Source organism: Magnolia sinica, chromosome 15, assembly GCF_029962835.1.
Source record: "Magnolia sinica isolate HGM2019 chromosome 15, MsV1, whole genome shotgun sequence".
In the NCBI taxonomy this organism is placed as follows: Eukaryota; Viridiplantae; Streptophyta; class Magnoliopsida; order Magnoliales; family Magnoliaceae; genus Magnolia; species Magnolia sinica.
This window is the reverse complement of record NC_080587.1, coordinates 73,118,724-73,144,341: the sequence shown is the minus strand read 5'-3', so window position 1 is coordinate 73,144,341 and position 25,618 is coordinate 73,118,724. Positions and strand designations below refer to the sequence as shown.

The 25,618-nt window shown below is 39.8% G+C and overlaps 1 protein-coding gene across 1 annotated transcript; it reads right to left on the bottom strand.

Annotated features, from left to right (window-relative positions):
• On the bottom strand, positions 1-24,388 carry LOC131226638 (copper-transporting ATPase PAA2, chloroplastic). The gene is made up of 17 exons (XM_058222225.1): positions 23,674-24,388; positions 23,136-23,213; positions 15,528-15,625; positions 15,306-15,359; positions 14,282-14,368; positions 13,376-13,540; positions 11,741-11,851; positions 10,078-10,146; positions 9,608-9,717; positions 9,142-9,247; positions 6,819-6,885; positions 6,418-6,497; positions 5,451-5,905; positions 4,202-4,376; positions 2,616-2,747; positions 1,982-2,132; positions 1-237 (listed from the first exon to the last, which is right to left on the bottom strand). The coding sequence occupies exons 1-17, from the start codon at positions 24,293-24,295 to the stop codon at positions 149-151; spliced, it is 2,649 nt and encodes an 882-aa protein (XP_058078208.1). The 5' UTR covers positions 24,296-24,388; the 3' UTR covers positions 1-148.
• Between the last annotated feature and the right edge of the window lie 1,230 nt (positions 24,389-25,618).

The window sequence follows — 25,618 nt, the reverse complement described above, 5'->3', positions numbered from 1 at the left end:
AAATTTTGAAATGCCTACTGTGGTGTTAATAAAGAAGGCCCCATGAATATAATTCCATTGGGTACACGGTTCACAAATGCGTTCAAGGCTGATACAATCCTGACCGTCTAAATGACAAAGTTTATTGAGAGAACGTGTTACAGAACAGCTAGCTCATTTTTCTTGAGGAAGATCCGTGAAGCTGTAGAAGTAGTGAGTTGCTGACTACAAATACAGAGCTCAAAGCCATCAACCCTCCTGTCAAAAAAACAAGCACACGATATAAGGCGGGCCCCATCAATGTATAAAGTCAATCGCTATTTCATTGCTCTCCCCACTTGTGTGAGGCCCAGGTCCACCTGTCGGTCTCTCTTTTTGTGTTGTGGCCCAGTTATCAGGTCTCTCTAGCCAGTCATAAGCTGGACGACACAAACAGACGGCTATGAAAGGTTAGTTATTTGATACTCTGGCTGTGTATGACGTGTGATACACCGGCACTTGACACGCTAAATTGGACTCGGATTGGCACCGACCCCTCCAGTACCCTCGTTGGTGCTGGAAAAGCTGTGGGCCCGACCATCATGTATTTGTTTTATCCACCGTCCATCCATTTCACTAACTCATTTTTTGGGCGCGAGCCAAAGAACAAGGCAGATCCAAATCTCAGGTGAGTCACACCACAGGAAATACTGGTGATTGAATGCCCACCATTAAAAACTTTCTAAGGCCCCCCACTGTCATGTTTATTTGCCATCCAACCTGTTTATTGGGTCACAGAGATCTGGATAAAGGGAAAACCTTTAAACCAAAACTTTTGTGGCTCCCAAGAAATTTTTAATGGTGGGAGTTCAATCACCACTGTTTCCTATGGTGTGGTCCACCTAAGATTTGAATCTGCCACACTCTTGGACTCATGCCCTAAAATGAGCAGGTAAAATGGATTAACGGTGTGGATAAAACACATGCATCATGGTGTTCCAGCACTGTCATGGGTGCTGGAGGGGTCACTATGAATCCGAGTCCCACTAAATTGTGGAATCCGCTGTTGCCGAGTTACAGTACAAAAATCAGATTGGTTGAACAATCCTAACCTTTGATTCGTGGACACTTGTTTATTTCAAATAAGACCACTGGATATTCTTTCATTTTTAACCTTCCAATAAGGGGGCGTTTGGATTGTAAGTTGCTTAAGATAAGTTACTTATTCCACAAGTAGCTTATCTTAGTTTCTACTTATTAAGAAGATAAGTATGTTTGGCAAACTACTTATGAAAATTAGAAAAGCTAAAAAAAATTAACTGAAGTGATTATGTACTTTTAAGTAAAATAGTTACTTATAACTAATCATAAACCAAATTTACTTCTCTGAAATAAGTTACTTATCTACAGCTGTGAGTAGAAAAAGTAACTTATTTGGTGGAATCCAAACAGGCCCTAAATGTCCACTAATCTGATAGTCAGATGATCAAATAACTGTAGTTTTCAATTCATGATACATCTAAACTGACCTACATAATTTGGATGGTGTAATTTGGATTACTTATATGCTCCATATGCAAATTCTAAGTAAATTATATATGCATGTGTATCATTCATCGCAATGCCAGAATATCAAAGTTTTTCTTGATGAGAAATTGACCGAGGTCCAACATTTGAGGTACGTGTGGCCCACCTGATCGATGGGGTGAGCCTGCTTTTTGGGTTCACATCACACGGGTACACATGGGACCCAGGTCCTTCATATGCGCTGTGGCCCAGTTCAGGTTGTCTAGTCATAAGGCGAGCCGCACAAATAGATGGATAAGAAATTGACCGAGGTCCCACACTTGAGGTACACTTGGCCCACCACATTGACGGGGGAGCCTGACTTTTGGGTCGGGTCACATTCACGGAGCCCACCTGATGAATGGCGTGGATGCCAAAACAGGACCTGAAATCCGCGTTTTTTAAAAATGATGGAAAACAGCTGGAATCTTTTTACCATTAAAGTAGTCTGACTCACCAGAAAGTGAAGGTGTCATGGCGAAATCAAAATGCGGAAGCAATACCCCAGCAGCAATGGGAACAGCCACAACATTGTATGCAACCGCCCATGCCAGATTTTGATGGACTTTGGCCATCGTTGCCTTTGCAAGGTCCAGAGCATCCCCAATCTGTCCGAAGAACATACATTTCAGAACAAAACCATGGGAAAGTAAAACTTCAAATCATGGTTAAAAAAGACTCAGCAACTCGGACCAACATGTTTGGTCACAAGCCGACTCAGAATGGGGTGCTACCGATTCCAAGTCGACTCAGACAATTCGCACATTTCTCATCCAAGTCTTAAAAATCATGCTTTGATAGTCTTTTGCAGCAAGTTTAGCTAGTATTGATAGCCTCTAACCGCTCCACGTCCATGTGTGGCAATCGAGACCATTCGCCTGGTCAGTACTACCGTGGATGGGCCATAGGATACCAATCCAACTGATCCACATTTCAAGAACCTGTGCGGACAGTGTGGGATAAATCTTGTGACCCATCCAAGATGAGTCCCACTGGATGGATGGTCTGTAGCGCAAATGCGACAAAGAGCAAACAAATGGCTAGCGAAGCAATTTATTGAAATATGCATTCTTACACACAAAAAACCGCACCTGCGAAAGCCTGTTACCAAGAAGAATTACAGATGCTGCATCAGAGGCAGCATTTTCTTTTGACTCGATTTGCAAAGCAATCCCAACATCAGCAAGGGCCAAAGAAGGCGCATCGTTTATACCATCACCCACCTACGAGTGGCGGAACGAATGAGTTAGCAAATGATAAAATAGTTGAAAGTTTCTTTGCATGTGCTATATTCATGTTCCGGTGATAGAATTTGAATTAACCAATGAATCTAGTTTAGGCTATCTTGGGCATGCTCCAGTGGCGCCAGTACCATTGCAAGTAACACTGGTGACAGGCAGATGTGGGGTCCATTTGATGAATGCATAAAATCCAACCTGTCCATCATATGCTTTAGCGCATATTACCCCCAGGGCCCCAAAATCAGGCTGATCCGTGAATCAGGTGAGCCACACCACATAGAACAAGCTGGGAAGGGCTTTTTATGAAGGGCCTACTGTGTTGAGTATATGAAATCCATACCATTTAGATCCTTCATCTGGCCTGGATGAAGAGTCAAGATGAAAATCAATCTGTTTTGAGATTCAGGTGGGCCCTGTGTAAATCCATGGTGTGCTTCCCCTCTCACATTGCTCCCTGTGTTGTGGCCCACTTGAGTGTTGGATCAGGCTGGTTTTTGGCACCTAAGAATGATATGAGGTTATTCATCTGAAGGATGGTTAGATGGCCTTCATCCATCACGTGGGCCCCCAAGTTTCCAGTACCACTGTCACCAGTACCACTCAAGCATACCCCATCTATCTTATGGTTAGGCGTGTGCTGAACGTATCTGCTGGAGGACCCTTTAATGGCCGCTCATAGGCATGGGATTTCAGATCCTTCTTTCCTCCATAGTTTAAAAGCCCAAAAGCTCGACTCAACCCAATATTCAGCCAGGTCAGGTTGACCCGAAGACTCGACTCGTTATTTCATAATTAAATTAAGAAATACTGAAGTTGATAATCAATGTTTGCAATAGTATAAGTACAAACAATGGCTAATTTTCAGAAATACAATGCATGATGATGTGGTAATGCCATTACATGGTCTTGTGTTTGAATCTTGCTTTTACTTATTTATTTTTTAAAAATCCCACCACTCAGTGACTTGGTTCAAGTCACACCAAGTCATGTCAGGTTGACTGAGTTAACAAGCTGACTCGACGAATCTTACCGAGTCAGAATCAAGTCTCACACACCAGCTAGTTTCTTGGTGACTTGGCTCAAAATGCCATTGAGTCAAGTCCACAAGTTTTAGAAATATGCTTTCCTCATGTGCTAATGTGCATGAGTTCTGTGATGTCCATAAGGTGGGTAACATCAAGTATGTGCCATGTCCTGAAAATCAGGCAGCCAGGAAATCAGTTAGTCGACACATACCATGTACACAGACTCAGAAAACTTTTCCGCCACCCATTTTCCCAGGCACATATGACCCACCTGATAACGGGACCAACTGGACTTTTGGGCAACAGCACAAATGGTGGGGCCAACCAGATAAATGACCCAGGTCCTACTCAGGTAAGTAGCCATTGCATTTCTCTTGGAGTGTTAGGTGGCAGTTCCGGAAATAAGTTTACCATCGCAACACGGTGCCCCTGAGCTTGCAGACTTGATATAATGCCTGATTTCCGCTGTGGAGTTAAGCTTGCATTGACACTTTCACTTTCTATTCCAACTGCCTTGGCGATGCTTGCCACTGCCTCTTCCCTGTCGCCCGACAAAAGGATTGGTTTGATGCCCTTCCGCTGCAGCCTAAGAATCCAGAACAACCAAGTAAGCACGCAAGTCTTGTACAGCTTATATCCAATCACAAATGTGGATTTTCATCTATTGAGGTCCTCTTGAGTGTCTACAGTTAGAATGTACTTGCATCCACAGAAACACGAAATTCAATCACACTGAGGATACCAAGATGCTGATGCTGACACATACCCAGATAAGAAAATGGGATACAATTCTCCATTCCACAAAAATCTAGGATACAGATACCAGTTTTCCCATTTGTAACATGATATTCTGATTTAGTTTTTCATGAGGTACTGTTCTTAGTGAAATTGGTAATGCTTATACACATGCACGTATATTATGACACACACACACACAGAGTTCTGAGCTCGAACTTGCACACAAGTGTACATATTTAGGGAGCAGATTAGGTGTTAACTGGGTAACACCTTAGTGGGTGTTACCCTTACAGTGGGGCCCACCTTGATGATGTGTTGTATATCGATGCTGTCCATCCGTTTCTCCAGCCTATTTTAGGACTGGTGCCCAAAAATTAAGCAGATCCAAAGCTCATGTGGACCACACCACAGGAAACATTGGTGATTGAGTGCCTTGCCATAAAAAATTCCAAAGGGCCCATCGTAAGGCTTTTTTAATGTTTATCTGCCATCCAACCTGTTAATAATGTCAAGAATAACTGGATAAAGGGAAAATACAAAGATCAGCTTGATCCAAAACTTTTGTGGCCCACAGAGTTTTTATGGTCATTCATCACTGTTTCTAGTAGTATGGTCCACCTGAGATTTGGATTTTATTAAGGTTTGGGATCGTGTCCTAAAATGAGAAGGAAAAACAGATGGATGGCGTGGATATACAAAAAAATACATCAAGGTGGGCCCCACATGGTTAGTGTAACATCCACTAAGGTGTTACCCAGGTAACAGCTAATCCGCACCGGCATATTTATAGACATTTCAGACAACCAATTATTAAAGGATAGATAAGAGGACTAGTCAGCAGCTTTGACTCAGCATCAGCAGACATCCGCGTCTATGTGCATGTGGCAGTCCAAATAGTATCACGAAGTGGAAGAGAAAGTACCTATTTACTGTAGATTGTGCATCAGAACGTAAGATATCTGATATGGCAATTGCACCAATGACGCCTTCTCCTTCGCGCCCGACATAAACAACTGATTTTGAATGGTTGGATTGAGATATGACATTTGAAGATAGATGCGTGATCCGATTTTTCAGCTCCATTAAATCAAACTGTGTTGATTTTTTCTGAAAATGTTCATGAACCCATTCCATTGTACCTACTGCAACTAAGGACCCATCTACTTCCGCTAAGGATCCAAAGCCGGGTTCTGTTAATTGTCCAGTTGTGGTAGGGATTTCCAAGTTCATCGACTCTGCTTTGTTTAAGACAGCCTTTGCAATTGGATGTGATGCTGTTTTCTCCACAGCAGCAGCAAGCCGAAGAATTTCAGACTCATCATAAACCAAAGAAGCCACAGCAGTGACAGCAGGTTTTCCTTCCGTGAGGGTTCCTGTCTGGAGGTTGAGACGAGGGGATACAATACAATGAGGATATGATTTTTAGTTTTTTATAAACATAACAATGAGGATATGTTTCTCAGGTAGTAAAAGAAAAATGTTGCAATAGTTTTTGGAAATTTGCAAAGTCCACGAGCACATATCTGAGCTGTGCACCAGGTTAGACCTACAGCATAAGGTGGTCCATCCCAGAATTCAGGCTGGTCCACTATACAGGCAGGCCATATGTGAATGATGAATGTAGAACATTGACGGTTTTCGTTAAGCTGTACATGTTTTGGTACATTCGAGGCACGCTGATGTGATGACTGGCCTGATTTTTGGGACAGGTGATCTACACAGTGGGACCCACTTGACACATGTCTCGGATGTAACACACAAGCAAACCCGGCATGTGTGGTTGTGTAGAGGTGTCTGGACTTAGCAAAGCTCATGTTTTCTGATATTTGTTCCTCAGTTTAGGCAGCAACACACGTGGAGAGAATATAATGCATGAACTTGAGAAGTACTTTGTCTAAAGCAACAACATCTATGCCAGCCAAACGTTCCAAGACATCTCCTCCTCTTATAAGAAGTCCTTGTTTTGCACCTGCTCAGATGTCAATGAAACAGAAAACAAGATCAGAACAGCTATAAACACATACAGCTGAATTGTCAATATAAATGAATTGAAATCAATATTGCAGGTCCTGATCAAAGGTACTCAAAAGATGGCAGGATATGAATTAGTATGACATGGAAATGTGAGAGTTCTTACAAAGAGATTTCAGAGAAAAAAAAAAAGGTGATGAAAGCAGTGGAATCCTCTATTACTAAATTAACTGAGAAACTCTAAATCAGTGGTTCGGATGACAAAGAAGAAAAGTTGAGTCGAATATCTCAAATACAAGAAAATAAATAGATATCATACCGAGGGAGGTCCCTACTAGGATAGCTGTAGGCGTAGCAAGGCCAAGTGCACAAGGGCAAGAAACTACCTGAAAACAGAACAATAATTACACGACTTTCATTTGCAATCATATCACATACTGAAGTTTCTTGTCTTTTAAAAAAGATTGCCTACTTCAGTGGGGCGTGTTATGATATAATCTACCCCATCCTGTCTATGCTCTTCATGGTGAATACAATGTTGCATTGTCATTGTTCATTGATTTCAGTCTCGCATTTTGTGATATACATAAATACCTATCACCTTACATTATTTCCGCATGGATTTAGGCCTTCAGCAATATGGAAATACGAAAAGCCAGAAAAGAGGATATTTGGAGGTGTGGCTGGGATGGGTTAAGCCACATGGCCAATGCACAGTGTTTCAAGTTCTCCACCCACAAATCCGAGATATAACATACCAGATGATATGTTAAAAATCATCGCTTTAGCCTTTCACCCAGAAATTTGGGCTTTTGAGGCCAGTTCCATAATTATTATTATTGAGCATTTTGTAGAGATATGGTTCTATTGAAAAGACTTCATGACCTATGGTCTAACTGAAGTTATGGTCCCTGATAGAGTGGAAGGGCAGAATATGATTCATGTAGCTGACACCAATATATTGGTATAAGGCTTAGATGATGATGATCAGTGATTTCAATATCGATGATATCGGCCAATACATCCCACGATATATCATTTATCCCCACCTGGGCAATACGAAACCCCAAGGTAGTATTTGAAATTCTTTGTATGATGGTAGATATTACAGTGTATTGCATAATATCATAGATATCGCAATGTATCGCATAATATCGTAGATATTGCAAAATACAGAGAGATATCATGACCAGTTCCTTTTATAAAATTCCCGATATTACACATAATCACGGGAAGCCCGGGGCTTTCTTAAGAAAATTCAAAAATAAAAAATAAAAAATCCAAATCTCTTTTTCTTGATTCCTCTCCACTTCTAGCTAGATCTAGTGGATTTCAACCCTTCTTCTTGAATCCCTTTGAAGAGAAACACAAATTTCAAGTTGAAATCAAGTTCCAAGCCGATTTGGGGCCGTTTTTTATCCAAGTCCATTTCAGAGTTTCTTTCTTTCAAAATTTCACTCCTGATGTATGGGCAACTCTATGTGGGTCTAAGCTACAACTACACACATCATTCACAGGTATATTTCTAGTTTTCTACTTCTTTTTTTTGCTTTTGTATGTATTGCTTATGTTTCCATTCATGTCTTTTTACATTTTGTAAATTATATGAATTGACTTTGAATATATGTCAAATAGAGCATAGATTAAGACTCTACACAAAGGAAACCTATTATGTGCACTTGTTTTTTGTGATGTTTTGATTTCTACGTGTGTATTAATGTCATTCTTAACAATCCCTGAAGTTTCATTGAAAAATTCGACCAATTTCCCCATGTTTCCCAACAACAGCAATACATAACGCGATACAACCGATATATCCCATGCGATAACTGATATGTATCCGTATCCCAAGGGTGCGAAACATTATGCTATAATGATACAAAAAACATTGATGATGATCATGATTTTGTAGAGATGTGGTTCTATTGAAATCAAGCATACCCATGGAGAAAAACATGTGTTGGCTCATAAGCTAGTGAGCTTTGGGCCAAATTTACAAACTCTTTAAAGTTGAGTTATATGATGATATTTTATTAAATATGAGCAAAAAAGATGCAAGAAACCATCACGGTAATCGATAAAAGTTGCCAACACAAAGTGACCCTGTTTGGCAAGAGAACCAGCCACCTATCCTTTAGAAGCATGCAAAGAAACAGCTTTGTTTCATTCATTTCCTCTTTTATTGTATGCTGTGTCTTCCTTGCAAACATGTCAGTCTTCACTTGTAAAATTTCGTAATTTATGTTTTTCTTGCACGTCAGAGTTCAACTTTTCTCGTGCAACTTTAGGGTTCTAGTGGTGTATAGTCTCACTTCAAATTGTTTTGCACTATGCAGCGTCTACGCATGCCTCAGATTCTTGAGATCAACCGTCAAATTATTCCGCAAACATCAAGTTAGACGTGCTTGCAAATTACGGCTACATACAGAAGTTTATCAAAATTCTTGGAGAAAAACCCACACAATGTGCACTACTTCTAGTTGTGTCCTCGGCAGCAAAACCATCAAATACAGTTTACATGCATAAGGCTTTCTGTATTCTATATGTGAAAAAGAAATTGAAAAGTATGAAGTTTCCAATGTGAAACCAATGATGAGCTTATTAGAATGTAATCATTCAATGTCATGTTCCCAAATACTCACTAATACATCCACAGAGAGTTTCAAGCTTAAAAGCAATGAGTTCCCATCAGGTCCAGCAATATCATTGAGAAGGACATCTGGAAAGACTTGAGTACCAACATAATACCTGAACAAAAATGACAAGCAATAAGTTGCGGCAGACAGTAACATGAGTGCATCAAACACACAACTGCAGAAATCATGATCGAGATTCCTATTAAATAATTCAATTTGAGGAAAAAAAAAAAAAAGAAGAAGAAAGAAAGAAAGAAGGAAGGAAGCCATAGGAATGCTTCAGTTAGCTTCCAGTGAAGCATAGGAATAAGCCAAGATATTCCAATTCAAAGACTTAATTTTGCAATTCCTACCAGTTAAGTGTATATTATTAGTCATAAAAATGCTTCTAGTTTAATGAGCTGCAATATACATTGTGACAGAAGGAAAAAAAATAATAAAATCAAGCGAGCTGGAAACAAAATGCACATACCAGAAAGCAAATGTTGCTGCAGACAGCGTCATCACACTGTACACGAAAGGCCCTGCAATTGCATCTGCGAGCCTTTGGATAGGTGCTTCATGGCCTTGAGCATCCTCGACCTATGGAAGGTCAATGTAATTTTTGTAATTTTTGTAACACAGAAATCTTCATATCTACCTTTATTATTTTCAGTTTTTTGGAGATTCAGGTGAAACCCATCATAGGTTACATGGATATAGTCTTTGAAATTGTTTCCTTTTATTCTTCTTTTTTTCTTTTAGTGTTGAGTATTAAAAATATCAAACTAATCAACTTGAAGAAAATACCATTAAAAGGTGTTTGGATCCCACAATAAACAGATGGATAACCATCCAACAAGATCAAACTCATCCAAAAATATAAAAGGGAAAGGTAGTGCCTAGAGCAAATATATTCTAAATGGGTAATATTTACTTAGGCAAAGCAAATGCTGCACTGACCATGCGAATGATCTTGGAAATTGTTGACATAGAGCCAGTCGTCAAGGCTTCAATCCTTAAAGGACCATCCTGAAACGAAGTACGTGATGAGATTCATGATTTCTGAAATCAATTCAGACAATTTATCTAAAACATCCACATCAAATGCCAAGACAATGATAGTATTCATGGGATTCAGAATTTAAGAGTGTTGCAATGAGGAAATGCTAACATAGAGGAATAGCACATTCTTGGAAATGTTATTATTAAATGCTCAATATGTTGAGAGTTTTATTTGTGCTGTCCTCCCTGCCACATGATCTTTATCTGCAGTTTGTCTTCCCTTCACTTTATTCTACAAGCATAACTTAATCGAGTAAGCAATGGTCACTGATTACAGCTCATATCCAAAAGATCCTATAGAAATAAGAAATATGTTAGGAAAGGTTTTTTACCTGCACTATCTTTTTTCTGGAACAGTGAGTGCAGCTTTACATTTTGTTATTCTATCCAAGACCAGCAACTAGCTCTTTGAGCAAACTATTATGCCTTTAGTGGAAGAAGACGATCAACATGTTGTTGATTAAGGACTACAATCATGCACTGACTCAGCTTAGATACCATCTCAAGATCGTTCCCTCCCTCTTGGCCAGGGGCATGCCTGTGCTCAAGGTTCAGGCCCATTGCTCTCAAAACTCAAGTCAAAATAATACCAAAGCATATTTTCAAAATGTCCTAAGTCATAACCTTGTCCCACCTATTTGAGGGTCAACATTTTCAAACATACCTAAAAATAAAAGGTAAAAGAAGAAGAGAGAAAGAAAGAATGAATGAATGAATGAAAAAGAGATAAAAATAAAAGAAAAATACCATTGGGATGAAAGAGATACAGGGTCCCGATAGTGAACGGAGTGAATCTTCAAAAAAACGAAAAAAGAAAAAGAAAGAAAAAGTTGGAAGGGCAATGAAAATGGATCCAAAATGAGCAAAGTCAAGCTAAAGTAGTCAGTGACACATAAATCAAGTCAATGTGATTAAAAAAGAAAAGAAAAGATGAGTAGACCCTGTTTACTGCATAGGCATCTGTGTCCTTGAATTGAAGATTAAAGTTCGTGATTGAATATATCAGAAATATCTTGGGTTGAAGAATTTGAAGCAGAGAGCAGAAATGAATATATCAACGAAAAAGGTAGCTAAACCATATGCTTATGTGGCTCTCACCAATAGTTTAGTGATTGTTAAATTTTATCCACATCAATTATACTTATTTTCCTACAGCCAACTCTGCAGTATTAAAGGAGCTTAGGTCTTTCAGAAAGAATGCAAAAGCCCACACGCCTGAGATCTCCAAACCACGAATACTTCATCCATCTCTGGAAGTCATGTAGATCTATTCATGTTTTACTGCGATTACTAGTATGCTCTTTATTACTTAAACGCTTTCATATACTACTAGTAAGACATTTCTTTTGATAAGAAAGATAAATTTACAAAACTTCTTGAGAATATCCCATTATGTCTATTTTAAGCATTATTGGGACCATGGTGTTTTTGTGTTGCAGCAGTACAAAATAGAATTTACAGAACCATGCTGGTTCTTAAAGTGATTCCAGACATTAAATATTCACTATACTCTGAAAAGGAACACTTAATAAAAACTAAACCATTCTAGACAGAACCATACCCAATTTATTGTTCCAGCTGAAACAACAAGATCCCTTTCCTTAAATACAGGAAGAGATTCTCCAGTGAGCATGGATTCATCAACAACACTTCTGCCAGCAAGAACCCTCCCCTGAAGATTGAGAAAGTTAGAATTTACTAAAGATTAAATAAACATGCAGAATAACAGAACAGAACAAAATTTGTTTTAAAGAACTCTAAATTCAGTCTGGTTTTAAAGAACAACTGAAATCCACAATCATTGCCAAGGGCCTTCATTACTAAATAAAAACTAAATGAATTCATAAGAATCTGCAAAATGCACATCTATTTTTGTAAACAACCCCAACTTCATACAATTGCGCTGCAGTTTATTAAGTTCTTAAACATTGGGAATGCAAAAAATTAGGATTCAAGCTCTGAGGTAATGATTTATTGCCAGCAACAGCAAGAAATGACCTGAGACCCGTACTTCAGCAAATAATATGCTGAACAACTCAATTATTTCTGCTTCCATTGATTGACACAATAATGTTGTCCATTAGTAAGGAAAGAAGCATTTTTTTAAAACAATGTGATGGGTATGTTAGACTTCTAGCGTCCTTATTGATAGGTGATGGAATAAATATCAAGAGAATAGCCTTCTTCTAAAAGAACTGTAATGCACCAGCTCTAATTTTCCTCTCATCGGCAAAAGGAAGTAATAAAGATGTGTTATAACTGACGACCAAACTGGATTTTCCACGACTATGAAGTACATTATATTGAATTGCATAATTTGCTGATTCTACACGGTCTATTCCACCCTTGTGCATAGTGCTATTTTGGTTAGTTAATACTAGTGTAGGTAATATTTTCTTATATGTCCAGGATCATTCACCATCATCACTATAATAATCACTGTAAGACTCATCCCAGCTATTTGGTATTGGCTTTACAAATCCTTGTCCTCCAATCATTCCTAAGGCCCAAGCCTCAGCCAGGAGGACGATCAATGAAAATCAAGAATTTTGAGACTCATATTATGTGCAATCACTATCTTCACATGTTACTGGAAGGGGTAACTAGTAGTCTATCAAATCAATCTTCCTAAGCAATGTAGTTTCATTTGCTTCTCATACAAGTTGACCCTTGCATATGCGGGACCACTGTTCTTCGCAAAAAAAGAGATGTGTTAAGTAAAAAACGAATTGGGAGCCCTGGCAGACACACAATGCTTGCATATGCAGAAGTCTTCTAAGGATTTGTTGCCCAAGCTAAATTTTGTTTATAATCATGTCGCACCAAAAGACTATTAAGCAAAAAGAACCCACAATATCAGCACATCTTTGAGTAAACTCAACAGGTTTAAACTGAGTACAAACAATACTGATTTTTTTATTTTTTTTAATGACAAGAGGGTGTCCCCGCCCCCTTTTGAGGTGAGACTATTCCCTGCGGATGCATGCAATCACCCGCCAACCATGTGCATCAGGTAATTCAGTACTACAAACAGTACTGAATTATAAAAACTGGTCTATCAACAAATTGTAGAAACGACAATCTTATACCATATTAGAAAATGTCATAAAGAAAAAAAAAAAAAACGCAAGTGATCATGGTTGACTGTCAAAAGTCATGTTCAGAATAATTAGGAGTCAGTGCTAAAGTAACATACATCTACAGGAATAGTTTCGCCAGGTAAAACCAATACTGAGTCTCCAACTCGAACATCATCAGTGGGGACTTCAACACAAATTGCATCAGCACTAAGCACATTATCAGCTGAGGTATTGCCTTCGGAGGAAGTAATCACTAATCGTGATTGAGATGATACTAGTGACTGCAAGAAAACTCATATCATTAGTCACCCCAGTATAATTTCATATTTCAATAGATGCCCTTATATATAAATACTAACACCATTATGCATTCATCTGAGCAAACTTGTATCAGCACACCACATGTGCAAATCCAGATTTTAAGAGGAAACTTAAGATTAAGGCCACTTTGGCATTTCCTTACATCTGACAGCATAATGTTCTTTTCTTTTTTTTTCCTTGTTCTTTTCAGAAAAGTCTATAACAAGAATGGCAACTTCTATGCCCAGAAAAGAATCAACCAGTTCATATTTTATATTGTGATCTAGGGTTCATGTCGAGTAATTTGGAACCCTGTTCCAAGTTCAAGTTTGAGCAAGTGCATGAGCCAACCAAAATGATGTCTAGCAAGATCCACATTACACGCCACCGGATAGTAATGTAGAAAAATCAGAATTCCTTCAAATTACAGACAGATACGTGTGCATGCATTTGGGAATTGTGTATGTGTGCAGTATTTTAGTTGTATGGGTGTGTTATATTTGGAACTCCCTCATTACATCATACCTTGTAATGTTGCTTAGGTTTTTATGATAAAGTATTATTGGGGTGTGAGACAATCATTCTCCACAAAACCCTCCTCTCCAAAACTCTCCTCTTCTTGTTCATGTGATCAATTACATGGTATCGGAAAGGGTGGTTAGATCTACAATCTAAAAGAATAAACAGCACATGAATAACCCAGGAAGAGAAGTAGAACTTACTAAGAGTTCATTCATATCACTGGAAGCCTGAAGCCTTGCTTTTTCTTCGAGTGAACGTCCAAGAAGTACGAAACCAAGAAGCATGACCTGCATGCTACAAAACAACATCTTGCATGAGAAATAAATTATTTCAAAAAAGCTATATATGGGCTTTCAAGCTACCAACACTGATATTAATGTAGATAATCACATAAAAATGGATGAACCACCATAAACAGGTACTTATTGCAGATTTTAAAAATAAAAAAATAAAAAAATCATACGCTCTTTTGGAGTTCCTTGTATTCAGAACTCGGGACAACTTCAGCAGATATAAATGATAAATGCTCTAATAAAAAAGTCAAAACTCGAAACATCAGCAGATGTAAATAATAAACAGGTACTTATTGCAGATCGACTCACTGTAGAGCCTGAAAGGCAGTGTGAACTCAAAGTCTAGTGAACAATCATTTTCTCCATGCACACATGTTTTGATGTTCTGATTTTTGCACCAATTCCCTAGGAGCACCATTCTGCATGAACAGGGAGCAATTTGCCCCGCTTTTGCAGTCCGATGAAACAGAACATACTGCATTGCTATCACGCCCAAGGTCCACAATATTCAGCGTTCATAATTTCTGATAACTTCAAAGAAGTGTAGGTCTTACCAACAACTGTGTTAACTACCCAGTGGGAGGATTGTTCAATTTCTTCAGGTTGACAGTTCAAGGTCCCTGGAATGGATTACCAACCAAGAGGGAAAAAAAAAATGTAGGTCTTAGCAGATTTAGCTCCTATTGCAAAGCCAAGCATTATAAATCTTTCTACCCAAATCCTGCTTCATCAATGATTGGAGCACAGGAGGTTTGCATAAAATGGGATGGGAAAAAAAAAAAAAACTTCGGCAAAACTATTTTAACGATGGAACCGATATGATTCAATTGATTCATAAACATGGACACTAAGTGAAAAGATAACATTCATATATGAGAATGCAATTCAGAGCTCTAAAAGGAGCTGCAAAGACTGGTGTCAAAAGAATCACCGGTTCATCAAAAAATGATGCATCCCATTCAAGCCCAGGGTTTAGCAATGACACCTACATCAGAGAATAAGAAGTTACAAATCAAATGAATACTTTTACAGTATAATTTAAAAATAAAAAATAAAAAATTAAGGTGAGGAATTTATTGAAGGAAACAGGAAATACAAAAGGGCCCTAAAATCATAGATGAAGTGTAATATCAGCTTTCAAAAATTAACTCACTGTGCTTATTACGAATGCAGCAACAGATCCAAATCCAACAAGAGAATTCATATTTGGTGATCCCTTTGTGAATGCCCTCACGCCATCGAATAGCAAGTCTGCAATGGAGTGAATGTGTAAACAATGTCAATGCTTCCTAGAAGAATGACAATCCTAAAAGCATATTCTGTGCATTTGATTGTCAGGCAAGAAACATAACAACAATGTGAAATGAAAATATCAGGGCCGTATAATGTCTTACAACATACAACTCCACTTGTTAGCTATTGCACTAGAAGCCAGAAGGCGCCCTTTCCAAGTAAAGGAGGATGGTTGATGTCAGGTGGGCAGCCATTTGTCTAACTTTTGCCAAGCTACAATGGGAATTCTTGTTTTGAATCTTGATGGAATGATTGCCAAAACAGGATTCGTAAAGAAGGCTATGTTGATGATGATAATAATGTTTCAAATTAGCCATTTAAATATTATATATATATATATATATATATATATATATATATAAAGAGTCAATAATTTATTTTTTTTAAATGACGACTGGTTGCTAAAACCACTTTTGGGTTAACTTCACCCACAACCCATTTTTACAACCATTCTCAAGGAAATAATTGGAAACAAAATTCAGAATAAAAGAAGTGGGTTGCAGCGCCGAGAAATTATAGGAGATCAATCCTCTTTTTAAATAGTTCACAATCTTCTGACTCGTCAACTGACTGACAAGTCCATGACTTCTAGCAGCAGCACGAACAGTAAAAGAGTATAATCGCATCGTCTTCCACCAAATGTCCAACTCCCATGTCTAAAAGAAAGTCCGACTCGCAGTTCTGGATTTTCCTTTTGGTCATTAACTCCCACTACTGGATAATTATATCTTAAAAGAAGGGGGGGAAATCCCAGTTCCGAATATCACAACTCCTAAGCACTTTGGGTTCATCAAAAAGCCTATTTCCTGGTTGTTGTCACCAATCCTGCTCCTGCTTCTTGTAACAACAATACAGACAATATAGCCGCATAATGCATCTTCGAACTTTCGATGCAGTACCCTTCTTTCCAGGTGAGACACTTGTAGCAGTGGTGTGACCATAAAGCTGGCAATAACACTCATTACAAGTTACAGCCAGCTTGAAAGGCTCATTCTAGCGTCCAGTTATAACATTCTAGGTCACATGAAAATTCAAAATACCAGTGCATCGTATCATATTGACGCAGGGAAGAGCATGAAACAGTGAAAAGGAAGATCACCGTCTTCCCCAAGTAATCAAAACCTTGAATCCACAAGGTAAATTCTCGAGTCCACAAGCAAATAAAAGAGAAAATTCAGGTATCTTTTATAGCATAATAATTCTGAGGGCTTCTAATTACATTACTTGAAAAGAAAACCAAAACCATAATTCATTTAAAAATTACCCAGAATAGCAAAATCTCTCCCAAAGCCTAATTTGCCAAAATAGAAACGTCTAAATAAACCTTACCGAAGCATTCCTGGCATTATTACACGCAACTTCTGAAAAAGACGGAAATCTTAAAACTGCGAGAATAAGGAGATACGATGAAAATGAAAATGAAAATGTCTAAAAATAGTAATTTTTTCCAAAATCAGTATTGAACCGGAGTCATGCGTTTTCTTGCAAAATGGACGAATTAGGCTGGTTTAGCAAGTCGGTTGACCCCGGAAGCATCGTTACATAAGGATCGATAGGTCGTGCGTTTCGTGACGATGCCTGGATTAAAAGTTACGGCTATTTTACAATCAACACTTCGAACGACAATTTCTCCCTATTTGGAACGAATTTCTTCGAACTGGACAATGCCTGGGACCCAATTATATCATGCCCTACGTAGGATTGGGCCCGATTTTGATGGACTACTTCGGCTTCTGTTCGAGCTTTATTTGGTCCAACTATACTAGAATGCATCTGCGGTTTGCTCTACATCAATCCCCTCCACTTGAAAAGAACTCCTCCCCGAGTTATTCAGCAGACTCGGCTCATGATACTCATACAGGTTTGCCAAATTGAATGTTCGTGAGATATCCAAACCCTTGAGAAGATCAACAATATAGGCGTTATCATTGATTTTCCTAAGTATCAAAACATGGCCTTCTTGTTCATCGACTTGTTATATGTCCTAGTTGGAAACCTCTCCTTGGCCAAGTGAACTATCACCCACTTCAAACACCTTCTGGCGTCGATGTTTATCAACCTCTTCCTTGTACTTGACACTAGACTCTTATAATTTCTTTTGGACCTCGGCATGTACTGTCATGATCCGATCCACCATATTGTTTGCTACAACACTCATACCCGGTAACTTAGGCAATGGGACCAGATCTAGTGTATGCTTAGGAATGCAACCATACACAACTTTGAATGGGGACTTGACGGTGGACAGATTCTGCATATTGTTGAAGGCAAACTCCACATGAGCAAGAGCAATATCCCACTGCTTGGGCTTATCACCAAAAATACAACATATGAGGTTCTTGAGCGTACGATTCATCACTTCTACTTGTCTACCCGTCTGGGGCTGGTAAGTGCAGCTATACTGCAAGAAGGCGTCAAATCGTCGCCATAAAGTCCTCCAAAAGTGACTGAGGAACTTGGTATCATGATCCGAGATAACAGTTTTGGGGACGCCGTGTAGTCACACAACCTCTCCGAACAAATTAGCAACATGGGTCATGTCTAGAGCCTTCTTGCACGAGATAAAATGGGCCATCTTGGAAAACTTGTCAACCACCACAAATACCGAATCCATACCTCGCTGGGTCCACGAAAGACCTAGCTCGAAGTCCATATACAAGTCCTTCCAATGGGCATTAGGTACAAGTAAAGGGGTGTAAAGGCCCGTGTTCTACGACTAGCCCTTAGAGGTTTGACATGTATGGCACCTCTACACTACTTTTCCGACATCCCTCTTCAATTGTAGCCAAAAGTACCGCTCCTCCAAAAAAGTTATTGGCTTGTCTCACCCTAAGTGACCCCCAAAACCACTGTCATGTAACTCTTGAATGATGTGCTCTCGCAGCGAACTCTGTGGCATGCATAACAAATTTCCTTTGAAGAAAAAATTATCTTGGATATGCAAGTCACTTGGCTAACCCGTCTACCATCTGGCCCACGCATCCTTAAAGTCGTCGTCATCTGCATATAGTTCTTTGAGGCACTCGAACCCCATGACCTCGTTACTCATGACAACCAGTGAGGTCGCTCACCTACTAAGTACATCAACAACCTTATTATGTTATTTTACTTTATGCTTCAACACGAACGTGAACTCCTACAAGAAAGAAATTCATCTGGCATGCACATGATTAATATTGACTATTAATATATTTGAAAGACTAATGGTTGGTATAGAGGATAAACTTCCTCTAGATCAGAAAATGTATCCAATGGCGCAAAGCTTGTACGATTGCATATAACTCCAACTCGTATGTCAACTACTTCTTACGAGCCTCACTTAGTTTCTTTTTGTAAAATGCAACAGGTGTGCCTTCTTGAGATAACATGCCTCCAATACCCACATAAGAAGCGTCATACTCTACCTTGAACAACTTATCAAAACTAAGGAGCACCTTGATCTCTGCAAAGCTTCGGTCTGCCTCCTTAGTCCACTGAAACTTCTCCTTTTTCATGTGATCAGTAATAGGGGCCACAATAGTACTAAAGTTCCACAAGAAAATAAATGAGAAAATCCAAGTATCTTTTATAACATAATAATTTTGAGAGTTCGGATTACATTACTTGAAAAGAAAACCAAAACCCTAATTCATTTAGAAATTACCCGCTAGAACCGACTAATCCCTAATAGCTTTCACCTTTTCCTCATCCACATGGGTCTCCAGGGACGTCACCACAAAGCTCAAAAATAAAACGCCACCTATCAGGAAAACTACACTTCTTTAGATTGAGATACAATTTGTTCTCCATAAGCACCTGAAGCACCTACCAACGATTCTCTACATGGTCTGCCTCACCCTGGCTGTAAATCAAATATCATTAAAATAAACTACTATGAATCACCCAATAAACAGTTTCAAAACCTAGTTCATCAACCTCATAAACATACCAGGCGCATTCAAGAGTCCTAACAACATAACTAGCCACTCCTATAGACCATTCTTGGTCTTGAATGTCGTTTTTCACTCGTCGCCTGACCAAATATGAATATGGTGGTAACTGCTCCTCAAATCCATTTTGGAGAAAAATTTTGCCCCTTCCAACATGTCGTTTAGTTGTGGTATAGGAAAACGATATTTCACAATCATCTTGTTTATAGCCCAACAATCAAACCACATGTGCCAACTCCCATCCTTCTTGGACATCAAGAGGGCTAGCACAGCACATAGACTCATGCTCTCCCTTCGCTAGACCCTTACGAATCAGTTCCTCCACTTGCCCCTACAAGATCTCACACTCCTTCGGACTCATTCAATCATGAGGGTGATTGGGCAAACTTGCTCTTGAGACAAGGTCAATGTGGTGTTGTATATCTCGCATGGGTGCAACCCGTCAGGAAGTTCATCAAGCATAATCCCCTTGAACTTCTGCAACATTGGCTTCAACTTCTCTGGAATGTTCATGACTTCCACTTCTTCCTTCTTTTATAACTAATGCATAGATCTCTCGTCTCCTCAGATTCTTTAACAAAATCCGGTATGGTTAGGAGAGACTGTCCTTCCACTTTAGAAGCCTTAGATTGGTTCTCGGTTCTCATAGGAGAGAGGATAATCTTTTTTTAAACGATGATGATAGAGTGAGGATGATCTTTCTACCATCTTTAACAAAAACAAATATATTATTCCGGCCTCTATGCGTAGCATCAACATCGTACTGCCATGGTTGACCAAGTAACGTGACAAGCTTCCATATCAACCACGTCATGCATTACTTCATCCTTATAATATCTACAAATGGAGAAGAGAATATTACATCATTCAGTTAACTTTGTTTCGTTGACCTTCTTGATCCATCCAATTACGTACGAAGAGGGGTGTTTTTCTGTATTCAGTTGCAACTTTTCATCAAAGTCTTCAAAACAATGTTCTCATTGCTCCCACCATCTATGATCACATCACGGATATTTTAGCTCACGGTGCACTTCGTTTGAAAGATTTTATGCCGCTGTGGATCTAATTCTTTCTTCGACATTTATAACAGCTTCCTCCCGATCAAAGACTTGTGATCTTTGTAAGTTTATCCTCCCTCTTCACCATTATCCTCAGCGTATCCAGCGTCATCGACTTCCAGATCGTCCTCTCCATCCTCTGCTTCCCCATTGTTAATGGACAGATTAGTCATCTACCTCTAAGGACACATATTAGATCGGTGACCAAGTTCGCCACATCGGTAGCACTTACCATTTGAGGCGAAGCATAGAGCTTTTCTACTTGAACCAACAGCATTGGTTGCTGCACTTTAAAGTCTAAATTAGCCACTTTCCGAATCTCAATTCATGATTGGAGGATGTCAAGGATGCCCTCCGTAGGATCCTTCCCCTGCAACTCTGTCATATCGCGTGAAGGTTCAATAGTAGTCACCCCGTTTAAAGCATGGTTGTGTGCATTGGGACGCTCCAGTTGCATCTCAACTTGGGTAGCCAACTTGACCACCTTGTTCATTGTCCAAACGAGCTGCATTTGGACCCAATCTTGGATTGTCGTACATAAACCACCAGTGAATTTGGGAACCTACTGCAACTCGGTCTCGACCAAATCGTTTCTTACAGGCAACTGATAGCATTCCTCTGCGTAATCTCTCACGGATCGGCCACCTGCCAACAATTCTGGTATTGCTGGAACAATACCTCATCATAGTCGATCGGCAGGAATCGAGCCACATCAACTGCTTCATTCATTGTCGTGTGCGGATCGGTGCTTTCATCTGCCTAGTTTGTGAAAGTTGACGTTGTTCCCATCAAGCCGAGGCTCCACCTTTCAACTTATAGGCCATGAGCATGACCTTTTTCTCCTTAGGAATCTCCATATGGTTGAAGAATCATTCAACTTCAAGAAGCCAATCGAGAAAATCCTCAATGTGAAGTTGGCCATTAAGGTTAGGGAGGTCAACCGTCATCTTGTAATCTCTATCTCATTCCTACCTCACGCCTCTTCGTTATTCTCGTTGAAGAATCATATCATGAATCTCCTCACTGCTAAACTCATCATTATCAGGTGGTGGTCTGTAATTCATCGCCGGTGCCGCAACACGAACATGGCGACCGCGAGCTCCTTTGCCAATCTCAGGTTACTCATCATTACAAACACGAGTTTGTCCTTGCATGCAATCCTTGCATGACTCGTAGATTCTCTCGTTGAAAAAGCTTTAAATGTCGTCGTTGTCATAGAATTGTCCCCAGGAGCACCATGCACATGGTTGTTGCCCGAACCATTGTTAGATGCAATTGAATCAAGGAAAAGCCTTGCTTTAATATAGACTGACGTAGGGAAGAGCGTGAACTAATGAAGAGGAAGATCATTTTCTTGCCCAAGTAATCAAAACCTTGAATCCACAAGGTAAATTCTCGAGTCCACAAGAAAATAAGAGAGAAAATTCAGGTATTTTTTTATTGCATAATAATTCTGAGAATTCTGATTACATTACTTAAAAAGAAAACCAATACCCTAATTTATTTAGAAATTACCTGAAATAGTAAAATCTCTTCCAAAGCTTAATTTGCCAAAAATAGAAGCGTCCAAATAAGCCTTACCAAAGCATTCCCGGCATTATTACAAGCAACTTCTAAAAAAGACAAAAATCTTAAAAATGCAAGAATAATGAAATATGATGAAAACAAAAATTTCTAGAAATAGTAAATTTTTCCTAAAATTACAGTTTTGAACCGGAGGCGTGCGCTTTCCTACGAAATGGATGAATTTGACTGACGTAGCGGGCCCGTTGACCTTGGAAGCATCGTTATATAAAGATCAATAGGTCATGCGTTTCATGACAATGCCCAGATCAAAAGTAATGGATGTTTTATAATCAACACTTCAAACGGCAATTTCTCCATATCTGGAATGAATTTCTTCAAACTAGACATGCTTGGGGCCCCGTAACGTCATGCCCTACGTAGGATTGGGCCCGGTTTTGACGGACTACTTCTCCCTCAGTTTAGGCTTCTTTTGGTCCAGTTGTGCTAAGAATGGCATTTGCGGCCCGCTCTACATCACATATGGTACTAGAGTGTCTGTTCTAAATACGTTAGGCAATAAAATACAACCTACCGATCGCCATATGGCTACATTTCGAAAGGTATCATTTGCACACAAATACATTCCGATACAAACAGGTAGTATCAAAAAGTATCGGTGATACATTCCTCCTTAGATAATTTAATGAAACTCAATATTCTACCAATATGAATAATATCAGAAAGCATTGTTCCAACAATGTATCAAAATAAATTCATATGACAATGCAATATGTTCAAATGATATTTTGATGGTTCTCATCAATAATTAGAATGGTGAAACTCATAGCTGTCACATCGAGAGTCGGTATTCCTTTTTTCCCAAATACACATTAATATACTCATAACCCATGAATGTATCTTCTTTCTTTTTCTTTTTTCACAGAATGGAAATCAGAAAAACCAAAGCCAATTTACCTTTGCCTGGTCCAAACAGAGAAACCAAAGCCAACCCGCATTTCACATATGAATTGTGCATTATCTCCATAAACGATCCTACACCCAAAGTAGAAGAAGCAGAAATCACTTTATAGCTTCATGAAATTCAATACAACATAGAAGAATCAATCTAAACGGTGAGTTTGTTACAACTAACGGCGTGCCATCAAGACATCTACATTACATGTGGCATACATGATACATTGGTCCACCCAGAGCTTCTAAATAGTGGGCAAAATTGTGGATGGAGCATCCCAGATATCAGACCAGACGATCCTAACCACACAATGAATTTGGACTGGCAAAAGTTTGCTTTTCAACTATCCACTCGAGGGAACTAATCAAGCGGTTATAATTCTCCAATTAGCATGATTTTCAGTATTTCCTCAATCCACATTAAGGCCCACAATGTGGATGGTCTGGATTAAGCTAAAGCATGCCATGGCCTACCCAATGATAAAATCCATGGAAATCAAGTAATCAACGAAAAGAACGAAATTGAATTCAGTAATTCTACCATGAGCGACATGAATCCCGACCGAATGCAACAGATGCGTTGCATGGGACCCACAGCACAGTGCGACCAGCGTCCACGCGAATGCCACCCGGCTCTGGCTCCTCCTCAGCAGAACCTCCTTCTTCTCTGCCATCTCCTTCCACTTCCTGACATTCTCCCCAATCCCCATCCCAGCCTCCCGCCTCTTCGATGGGAACCCGCACTCTGTCAGCCGATTCGCCAGATCATCCGCGGCCGCCTCCGGGCCCACCGCCCAGTCCGACCTCAGCCGGATCGCCGCCGTCTCCGTCAAGATGTTGACCACGGCCGAATCGACTCGCTCGTCTGACGACAAGATCCCCTTGACTCGGGAGACGCAGGCCCCGCACATCATGCCAGAGACATCAAGGAGGAGGGAGTTCGGGTCCTGATTTCCCTTCTGCGGCTGAGATTTATCCGGTTCGGTTTTGATTTCTACGGCCTTTGAAAGGGGTATACATAGGGTTTTCTTGCGGAGACGTTTGGGCCGAGAAGAGAAAGTGCGGACAGTGGGGAATCTAGTGTGGGTGAATGAGAGCTTGGGCGTGGAGGATACAGAAAGGCGGAGGAGGTCTTTCGTTGTAGCTGCAGCTGTGGTCGCCATTACACGGAAAGAATGGTGTATACGAGCTGGAGGAAGGGAAGGGATTAGATGGTGTATGCGAGCTGGAGAAGAAGGTAAAAAATGGTGATGTCTGCGTCGTCTCTTTGACTACTGGACTTAGATTATCGCACGTGTAGCACGTGTTTACGTGAAACACCTGTCCATCTATGAGTGGACGCGGTTTGCAATGTATGTACACGTTTTCGGAGCGTTGTCGAAAGATAGAATTCGCTCGAGTGCATTAGATTATCACACGTGGACACGAGTCACACGTGTGTAACACCTAGCTGTCTCTGCAGGCGGTCCTGGCTGATCTAAAATAGGTAATGACCATAAGGTGGCCCAATCAGGTTTGCATGATTTTAACCGTTGATCAACTTCTCTTAACCGTCCATTTTCATAATATGGGGTCACAGGATAATTATATATATCCTTTATTATATAACATATAACTGTAGAATCGCCTGATGAACGGATCTGATGTATGGCACGTGTGCCACATATCTGTGTGGGAGGCGAGTGACCTTTGAAATTACACTCGAGCGAATGAAACTAACATATGCTGAAGATAAATAAATGTTTATCCGTAACTATCGACTCGGGTACGGAAGCAGATTGGCTGGAAACGGATTGGCTACTCCCCTGCCACTCGCCCGGTGGCTGGTGGTCTGTGCTATGTGGGCCCCACCATGATATGTATGTTTCATCCATGCTGTTCATACATTTTTACAGAGAATTTTATGGCTTTTTGCCAAGAATTAGAGGGATATAAATCTCAGGTGGACAACAGCGCATGAAAACAATAATAATTGGATATCCACCATTAAATTCCTCCTAAGGCCCATTGTACTGTTTATTTAACATCTAATATGTTGATTAGGTCATACAGACATAGATGAAGGGAAAAAAATAAAGATCATATTGATCCAAAACTTTTATGGGCCCAAGAAGTTTTCTGTGGTTGACGTTTGTTCAATACTTTTTCCTTTCATGTGGGTTACTTGAGATTGGGATTCAAGTGGGTGTTTGGACTGACGGATTGGGAGGGATTGAAAATGATTAGTTGGAGGATATCCCAAATGTGCCAAACACGCGGTGAACTTGTCCTAGGGTATAACAAACCCATCAATGTTAAACCAATCCACTGACATCGCGATTGTTACCTTAAAATTGATCTCATTCCTTATAATCACATTCAATCGGGCCTGAGACATGTTTGGATAGATGGATTGAAAGGGATTGGAAGGTAAAATCATGAGACATGTTTGGATAGATGGATTGAAAGGGATTGGAAGGTAAAATCCTGGGATATGACAAACGTGA